Source organism: Trypanosoma theileri, assembly GCF_002087225.1.
Source record: "Trypanosoma theileri isolate Edinburgh chromosome Unknown TM35_Tth_11_V1, whole genome shotgun sequence".
NCBI classification, from domain to species: domain Eukaryota; phylum Euglenozoa; class Kinetoplastea; order Trypanosomatida; family Trypanosomatidae; genus Trypanosoma; species Trypanosoma theileri.
In genome coordinates, this window is record NW_021639853.1 from 4,807 (window position 1) to 14,429 (window position 9,623).

Below are 9,623 nucleotides of genomic sequence, written 5' to 3' on the forward strand. Positions count from 1 at the left end.
AGAAAAGAAAGGGAGAGAAAGAACTGAAGATCCGGCGAGACGGACAGGTCCATTCATACTTCAAAACAAATGCGGCACACACCTCCGCTTGGCGTCGTTGATGTTTCTCTTTGTTTTGAAATTTTACTGCGGACCAAAATTAGTCATTTTAGACAGTTCACTCAATGTTAATTATAATGAAAAAACGTTTGGTATTACACAATCGTGGCTTGCGAAAAAATTCAAAACTTTATCGCAAGATAAAGGAAAAAATTGGAAAGAAAAAAACGCAAAGCCAAAGTAATAACAAAGAAGAAAAATGAATACAAAAAAGGCATTGGAAGAATGCTGCTGCTGTTTCCGCCCACTTGTACGAGGTGAAGGGCAGTCTCATGATCGGAGGCCGGAAGACAACGCGGTGAAGACTGCGCCCACGGTTTTGGGACACTCCAGCAGCGCATGCCGGCTCACTGGATGGAAAAATAAAAATAAAATGAAAAAGGCTACAGGGATGTGGTGGGAGGGCACGAAAAGAACGATCCCGATTGAATCAAAAATGAGAAACAACCGAAGCAAACACTCAGACTACCAGTTTGTATAGAAATACAGAAAAAAACATGAGAGCAAGAGATAGGCACTAGCGTTGCAGCAAACTAAATGCGATCATATCCGCTTGCCCTTTCAGAGTTTATACATGAAACAAATAAATTGCAACAATTGTTTCCCTCTGCAAATTTCCACACCAAAATCCACATCACCCCTAACAGAAAACAATTCCCCTCTGACACTCTTGTTCCCATGGGCCGCGCCCGTGAGAAAGCCCGCCACCCCGTCACGCGTGTCGTTGGGAAGTTCCTTTGCCGTTGGGGGCGGCGAAGCGTGTGCCCGTTTCTTTTCTTTTTTTCATTTTTAAACCATCGGAGATTGCAGCATTTACCCTCCGGCACCCCCATTATCAGGGATATCCCGTGAGATTTTTCCATTTGCGCACAACACCATGCTGGATCAAGATCTCGCGAACGCGAAATGCTGTAATTGGGCGCCCCTTTGGGTGAGGAACGTCACACCTGTCATCATTCATCTCGCAAAATTCCCGTAGCAATGGGAGCAAGATTCATTTCTAAACTGTTACCCCCTCGCCGAAAATGAAGAGTGTAACCCAAGGGGCGGGTTTAGAGGGCAGCGCAATCGTTTGGGTGAGACCCCAAGTGTGTAACGGATGCGTCTGCTCAAATAAATACTCCCTCTTTTTTGTTTTATTTTATTGGAAACAAATGGGCGCCAGAGACCCCCACTTTAAAATTTGAACTTGGACACGGCGCCTTCATCAAGTAGGGGAAAAAACGGGATGAGGTGCGACAGAATATTGATAGAGAATCGTTTAGACTGTTTGAATGGAATTATTTTCTTTTTTTTTTCTGTGTGTGTGCGCGTGGGCCGTCGTGTGAAATGCATTTCCAATAATGCAGGAATACTTCTCACTCCGTGCAAAGTTATAACTTGAACAAGGCAGTGCCTGGCAGAGAGTGTGGGTGCGTATACGCGGTCAAAAGCATACCGTCACAGTCAAGAAAATTCTGATGATTTACTCGCCCATTAAAATCCACATCAATGACGATGAGTGTGGATCACTAGAAAGGGTATCCTATCCAATATTATCCAATCATACTCCATTTGTTTGAATAACCAATAATAATAATAAAACGAGTTCCGCTACAGCAGAAACCATGGGAAGAAATAACCATAAAATTAATATTGGTCACAAACTATTTTCTTAATGTTACGGTATTATTTTTTTCATTTTCCCTCTTAACCCTGTACCAAATCTCTTCCTTGTTGTTGTTTGTGTTGTTTTTCTGCATTATTAATGCTTGGAATTCGCATGCAGAAACACACTGAGAATTCTTTGCAATATGAGGTGTATCCACTCACTTTATTTCACTTCCCTCTTCGCCCCAGCACCACAGCGCAGACTCCTATTAAGTATTTTCCGCAACGCTGGTAAATTAACGTGGACAGTTCACAATTTCATCGACCCTAGGAAAAATATATACAGTTGGGAGTAAATACCCACACATAATTCTGGAGAATGCTGCAGCGTCGTAGAAAGAGAATGGCAATTTCACCAGGCCCCATGCAAACACTAGAATTGCACCACCTTTTCTGTCACAACTTGTAGGTGAGAGGAAAAAGAATAGAGAAACGAAAATAAAAGAATAAAGGCAACAACAAACAAAACACTCTTAGAGCAAGAAATAATGGCAACATTTGTAAGAAAGTAAAAAAAAGAAAGGAGAAACAAATATTTTTGACTTTGTCTGGGTAAACCCTGCATTCCCCACCCCGTTTTCACAAATAAATCCCGATAATTTTTCCGGTTGTTTTTACCAAATAAATAACAGAACTGACGAAACGCAAGTGCTGAGAAGTCCTTTTAACCCGCCTTTCGTTCGAAACAGTGTGGGTTTGGTTGGGTGGGTCTCCAAAAACTTACGTTTGCAGTCTGTAAGATGAGCAAAAATAAATTCGCAAGACATTTATTGTCAGTATTGAAATTGTTTTCATAATAAATAACAAGATTCTACCATTCTTTTCACAAGATATCAGGAAAAAAAAAATAATGCGTTTTATCAATTAAATTCATTTTCTACTTTTTGTTTTTTCTACCATGGTCTCCCCATAAAAAATTTTTTCTGAAAAGTCCCTGTATTGATTGACCAAATGAGCATAAAAAAGTAAAAAAAGATAAATATATATTCACTATCTCTATTAAAGAAAATGAAAAAAAAAACTTTTTTTTTTTTTTATGACGGTATCCACCTCAACGTACCTAAAATGTTTTTCCCAAGTCATCACGAAAAAATAATGAAACAGAGGGGGTGCACTCAACCACACACCTTTTTTTTTTTTTGGCATGCTCTACATTTGCAGAATGCCCATATTTTCCTTTCCCCCGTACATCAATTAAAAGATAAAAAATAAATACATATATGACTTTTTTTTCCTCTCTACGGTTATATTTTTATTTCATTTTTTTTTTTTTTTTTTTTACACATTCACACTTCAAAAAAGAAGCAGCGGCAATACGGTGTGAAGAGTAACTGCCAAAAGCATTACCTTAATAAGGTGTGATCCTGCTGTATGCCACGCTGCATCCCCATTCGATTCATGTACAGTATCCATCTCGTAGAAAGAGACTCTGGCCGAGAGTGTTGCGTTTATGTTGTAGGAAAAGAGGGCAACTCCAGAATAGTCTCTGGGAACGTAAACACGACCCGTCAACGATTCCAGGCCACCGTCCTTGAAGACCTGAACGATGGTGTCATCCACAAATACTCGCAGTTGTACCCTCGTGCCATTTCCAACGAGAGGAGCTCGGCCGGTCCAGGTTTCGTGGAATCCAGTCGTGCCGGATTTGCCTCGGTCCAGAAGAAGACTGGGTTCCCACACACGACCTGTTGTGGCAGAGTTATTAGCGGCAACAACGTCACCATAGGTACTCATAAGTGTACACCTCCACACAGCCGGGTCCTCTGTTACATTTACCGTTGTCCATGCGACACAACGACGATCATCTTGACAATGTAATGCGCACGACTCCTGGTCTCCATACTCGTGCACGGCCAACACCCTTCCTTTTTGGTCAAACCCTGCACCCATATTTGCAGTGGGAGGCATCGTCACAGCGAATCGAGTGTATGTGTTGCTATCCTTGTAGCGTACGAGTACACCAAAGGATGGGACGGTGTCTGTGTTATCCGCTGGTTTGTTGGTGAATCCCTCAGGTATTACAAAATCCACCACCATTTCATAGTGCAGCGGGGCGTTGGCGTTATACACTTTTACCTCATTCGCCCGGATTTCAACATCACTCGTTGTATTAGAGAGACGCAACTTGGCGAGCTCCGGCATGGGGTAGGTTTTTAACTTTTCGGCAATTTCATCGTACTCGACGTTACGAGGCATGTCCATTGCACCAGACCACCCACGAGTCTTCATTGCAGCTTCCGTGTCCTCTTCAGGGATCCAACCCCACAAAATAATGCGATTGAGAATGGGATCATAATTCTGCTTGGATGCATACCATCTGCCGTAGTCGACGTATGTCCGGCTGCGAGCAGGGTCCTCGAAGTAGACCGTTTTATCATCAGGATTCTTCATATAGTAACCATACACCCAATAGTCCTGACCACTGATCATTGTTGATACCTTCAAAAAGTATTCATCTCCCAGTTTGAAAAAGTCTGGACATTCAAGCATGTTGTCAAATTCGAATGAATTTTCCCAAATGGCATGTGAGAATCGGAAGTCTGAACGAAAATTGGGATCACTGGTAGCGAAAACAACAACCTGCGCTTCAGGCACACCAGCTGAATTATTAACACTGGCTACAAAAGCCACCAGCCACTCTGATGCGTTATCAGGGTTCACCCAGAAGTTCGTGGGGTCACGAAAGTGGTTCAGCCCAACAAGGCCAGGTACATCCTTCTCTGTCAATACAGGATTTGTGGGAAGCTTAACAAACGAATTGAGCGAACGTTTGCCATCAGATTGGACATCTTCCTTGGGTGGTAAAGCAATGCATTGTCGCTGCACGTCACCATCTGCAGCACACGTATACATTACAACGGGTGTCCCATCAGCGCCCTGCGTGATGGATCCACTGTACGCACCTCTGCGATCGTATTCATTATTGTTCTTTAGTGCAATGCCTTGATCCTGCCACTTCACATAATCCATCGAGGTGAAGTGGTACCAATTTATACTTCCCCACACCGAGCCCTGCGGGTTGTACTGCATGTACAGGTGCATCTGCTTTGTGACGGGGTCACGGTAAGGTCCGTTGGGGTCGTTGACCCAATTGGCGGGCGGACGCACGTGGAAGCGCGGTTCATGCGACGCGGTAACCGCAATCGCTAGCAGCAACAGCAGCAGCACGCACCATGTAGATGATATAATGCGCATTGTTCTTTTTAAGGAACTTATTGTCTGATTGGTCGTTCTCTCAGCTAGTCTACCACAAAATGAAGAAAAAAAAAAGATCCAATCAAGAAGGGTGGAAAAGAGAAAGAAAATAACAACAACAACAACAACAACAAATAGAGATGACTGTCAAATATTCAAACCCATTTATCGCGTGTGAATTCATGCCCCAGAGGGTTATTATTATTGTCACATTGTCTTCCCTGATTTATTCCCTTTTTTCCTTCCTTTCAAAAGATATCTTTCACTTTTTCCTTCACTGTATAGTTAACATTTCTCTGGTGTCATCCAAGACACTGTGTACCATTTTGACGTTACTGTTTTTTTTTTCTCTTAATTAAGTCAAATATGGTTGTGGAATTTAACATTTTAACTTCAATTTTAGAATTTCCCCAGAAATGCCATTAATCACTTTGGATTGAAAAAAAAAATAAAAGGAAATGTGCCCCATGCGCATAAAATAATTATTATTTTGTTTTGTTTCTTTTATTTCGTTTTGTTAAATTTCAAATATTATGATATATATATGAAAGGGAAAAAAAACACACGTCTGCAGAGGTCAGACTGGGTGAGGCATTTAGCAGCCATTCCAGTATACACCATGGAGCGCACAGATGATTTCCACTCGGACCACTCCTATGTTTCCATAACTTTTTATTGAACTCTTGAATACTTCCAAAGGCCTATTTTTGTTCAGAGTCCCACATGGCTATGCTATTCGAACCATTCCCACTTTGACAAAGGCTCATCTGCTCTCATCGTCAAAGTAGGTGCCTTCGCTCATGGGGTCATGTGCGGCCGTTAGCTCTTGAAGAATAGGGTCATTTGTAGGTGCTGTGTCAGGGTGTTTTGGTTGCCAATTTGCCCTGGCGCATTTTTACTGATGATCCAAGAATAATTCTCTTTCTTCATTATCGGCTCATTCCACACACAGAAATGCTGGTGATTCCTTAAAATACCCCGGAGAACTCACAATTCCTCTACATGGTGAAGATGGAAATGGGGAAAGAGTTCCCTCTCCTCGAAGGTTCAAACACCATCCATATGGTACTTCAGCTGCGGGGATAAAAAAATAATAATATTTTGGATTCGTCACGATACACCACCAACGCTGTAAATGCCCTTATATTGGTCATCTATTTCCACATCCTAAAGTTATGGACGTGTCAATGCAAACATCCTGTAAACAAGCTTGGTTGGAAGCTTACCTTTTTCTAAACCTACGCCTTTACAATAAAACCCCCAATATAGTGGTAATAGAAAAAAAAGGTAGCACTGTTTGTTTTAACCAGAGGACCGTAAGGTCAAAGTATTCACTTCACGTCTCTCTCTCTCTCCTTCAAAAAATATAAAAGAAAACAAAGAAGAGGTATTTTCTCTACATACCTCAGAGCCTCTGGGGCAAAAAAAGAGAAGATTCTAGTACACCACCGACTTCCCCCCACTAGATCAAGATGGAGAAAAGCAAAAATAAAAAAAAAAAAAAAATCACAAACCCTACTTTGCCTCCCGTCTACTATGCTGGTATACCCTTGTTACCGAGAACTCCTCTCACCTCTTTTCTTCTTCTAAAATATTGCAATCCCTCTCTACCACTTTCTCTTTTACTAAAAAAAAAAAAAAAAACGACAATAATCTCAGTTTCGTTCCCCCCATTTATTCTAATACGGAAGTGGAATAATGCGTTTTTCGCACATATAGTCATAAAGATGAGCAGAACGGAAAAGATCCAATCCTGAGGAAACGCGGACATCATAAACCGTGATTGTGTTACTTTGGGACTTTTCGGACATTTCTTGCTTGACACGAAGAAAGAGTGCTGGTGGGATATGGTTTTCACTGCAAAGTGCAGCCTCTTCTGGTGCCAAAGAAACAAAACCGCGCATATTCCGGATGTCAAGTGAACCACCCCACTTTATGTCAACAGTTCCATCAACTGGATGCACGTGTGATTCCTTTGATGCCACCATCCGCTCTTCAAGAATCTTTTCAACTGGGGTTTTGTAGTTAAGAAGACGCTTGAGTGCAACAAGCCAAGCTTCACAGTCACTGTCCGTATCACAAACAACTTCCAATGACTTTCCTCCTCGAAGCAAGAGAGCGAAAGAACGGTAATTGTTTAAACCGAGATTGAATGGACTGAGGTTCTGAGTGGGATCGTGACGGTACGTCCCGGTGTCAGTAACAGCTTCTTGACGCGTCTTCACCAATTGCGCTTCACTGCTGTAGTTGACGAAAGAAGTTGTATACAGACCAATGACAACTTTTTTGATGTCTTTAATCCATATTGTAACTGGAGGCTTCTTACGACTGATTGGAGCTCCTTGATGATCAAGTTCACAAGAGTGAATACGCTTACAATCCTCAGAAATAAAGTAGAAACGTTTGCGAACATTTCCTTTACTTGATATTTTCGTCATACGAATGCCATTACGTAAGTAGATAAGCACCTGATCAACAAGAGAATTGAGTTGTTGTTCTTTGGTAACAGCATCATTAAGTTTTTCCTGTTTCTTTGATTGGTAAGCTTCAAGTAAACGTTGACGGTATACTTCAAGTCCTCGTTCAAGTTTTTCTTTACGACCTTTTTCTTCTTCAATTTTGGAAAGATATGACTGTTTCTCTTGAGAGAAAACTTCATCAAATTGACGACGAATGGTCTCTGTTTCTTCTGGATTAACGGGAATATCTTCAAGAGAGATAAGTTTCGGTAAATACTCTTCAATAGTCTTGATATCATCCATGACAGCCTTTTCCGCTGCTTCTTCCTTTGATGTTGCTTGCTCACCATTTTTCTTTCGTTCTTCAGATAACATTTGAACTTGCTCAAGTACCTTTGCGTTGATCTCCTTAATCTGGTTGATCCACTGTTTGCGTTGACGGCGTCGTTCTTCCAGTACAGTTTTACGCATTGCCTGAATAGATTTCCTTTCTTTTACAATAACATCTCGTGCCTTTGCTTTATCAAGCTGAATCATCTCCAGTTGTTTCTGTTTGGCATCAATTGTAGCTTGACGTACATTAAGTTCTTGTTCAAGTTTTTGCATTTCTTCTTTTAACCTTTCAGAAGCACTTTCCTCATCTTGTTTCTTCTTGCGAATCTTTTCCAGTGTCTGTTCGTAGTCTTTGATGCGTTTCTCACGATCTGCTTGTAATACGGCATTCTCACGTTTTTTCTTCTCAAGTGTTTTTTCCAACTCTGCCAATGTTGTACCAGTTTTTGCCTCAAGTTCTTTAATGACCTTATCCGCATCCTGTTTAGCACGTTCACGAACCTGATTTAACTCCTTTTCACGTGCTTCTTCACGTTTAGATTGAATTGCATTTATTCGTTTCATTTCTTCTTCCTTGATATTGGGGATTGCCTTTGTCTGTTCATAAATACATGGTTTGTAATCATACACTGTGCGGGCAATCAGGAGTTCATCCCTTAGCTCCATCACGTCCTGATCAAGACGCCATTTATCGACTGAAAGATCCTTAATAGCTGAACCAATACCAGTACTGCTAAGAATGTTGGTGGTACGTTTTGTCATAGCAAGGCAATGGAAAGTCTCTTCAGCCCATTCAGCATCTGTGAAAGCGTGAATAATAAAATAAGTTTCAGTATCACCGTTAATATTATTGTTCGGATTGCCCTTCTCAGCATTATATGCACGACGTAATAACTGACTTAGTTTTGATCTGCCGAATGGAATACGCAGTCGATTACAACGGATACTTGACAAAATTCCTGCCGCAGAAAGAAGTGTTTTTTGTGCCTTTTCATACAGTTGTTGTTTGTTAACATCAATTCCACAAAGAACAGGACGTTCAGAATCTCCCAAAGCAACAAAAGTCATGGAGTTTGCGTCCATATAATCGGTAAATGCATTCTCATCATCATAGCGGTAAAGCTGAAGAACGACTGAATCAGGTAAATAGGGAGGAAGAGCTTCGAGTTCAGCTGAAGGTTGCCTTTCACACAAAACAGATGCGAAATATTGTTGATAGTTTTTAACAATAGTATTCATAGCCGAACGAACATCAGAACCCGAAGATACGCGAAGTCGTTCAACCATACGAACTCGTGGTCCTTCCTTTACTGAGTCAACAACGACTCCAAGTTCATTGCTGAGGTTAAGAAGGTCAACAAGGTGTTCTGTTGCTCCAATAGCGTAGCAGGAAATAACAAATATACCCTTGCCAGCACCAGATTGGACGGCCTCCGTGATCATTTTTGCTGCATAACCATCATTAGATCCAGACCCGTACATAAGTTGTCGTTTTGGTGTTGAACGCACTCCGTAACTGAAAACCACCTGATTCTGTCGATTGCGAATAAAATTTGAGGCGGCGTTACCAAATACCTTGCTTGAAAATGTACTTGACTGGGGATCTTCAAACGCCACATCAACGTTGAAAGATGATTCTGCGACTGGAAAACCAGCCTCTCTTAGAGGTTCAGGGCATCTGAATTGTACTGTCTTGCCATCCAATCTTAGCGACGAGGGTGCTCTTATTAGCGGCGATTTAAGTTGATGAGTGCAAAAAAAAATCTTTGCTTCCATTACTGGTTGATGAATTGTATACTCTGTCAGTTCCAATAATTAATAATAATAATAATAATAATAATAATAATAATAATAATAATAATAATAATAATAATAATAATAATAATA

The 9,623-nt window shown here is 41.1% G+C and overlaps 3 protein-coding genes across 3 annotated transcripts; all 3 read right to left on the reverse strand.

Moving 5' to 3' along the window:
- Nucleotides 1-632: 632 nt before the first annotated feature.
- On the reverse strand, nucleotides 633-962 carry TM35_000111000 (uncharacterized protein; the record flags this gene model as incomplete). Its single annotated transcript, XM_029024809.1, has 1 exon — nucleotides 633-962. One exon carries the CDS (start codon nucleotides 960-962, stop codon nucleotides 633-635), a length of 330 nt encoding a protein of 109 aa, XP_028883632.1.
- A 2,080-nt stretch (nucleotides 963-3,042) lies between these two features.
- On the reverse strand, nucleotides 3,043-4,944 carry TM35_000111010 (beta-fructofuranosidase-like protein; the record flags this gene model as incomplete). Its single annotated transcript, XM_029024810.1, has 1 exon — nucleotides 3,043-4,944. One exon carries the CDS (start codon nucleotides 4,942-4,944, stop codon nucleotides 3,043-3,045), a length of 1,902 nt encoding a protein of 633 aa, XP_028883633.1.
- Nucleotides 4,945-6,623: 1,679 nt separating this feature from the next.
- On the reverse strand, nucleotides 6,624-9,512 carry TM35_000111020 (putative kinesin; the record flags this gene model as incomplete). Its single annotated transcript, XM_029024811.1, has 1 exon — nucleotides 6,624-9,512. One exon carries the CDS (start codon nucleotides 9,510-9,512, stop codon nucleotides 6,624-6,626), a length of 2,889 nt encoding a protein of 962 aa, XP_028883634.1.
- Nucleotides 9,513-9,623: the final 111 nt, after the last annotated feature.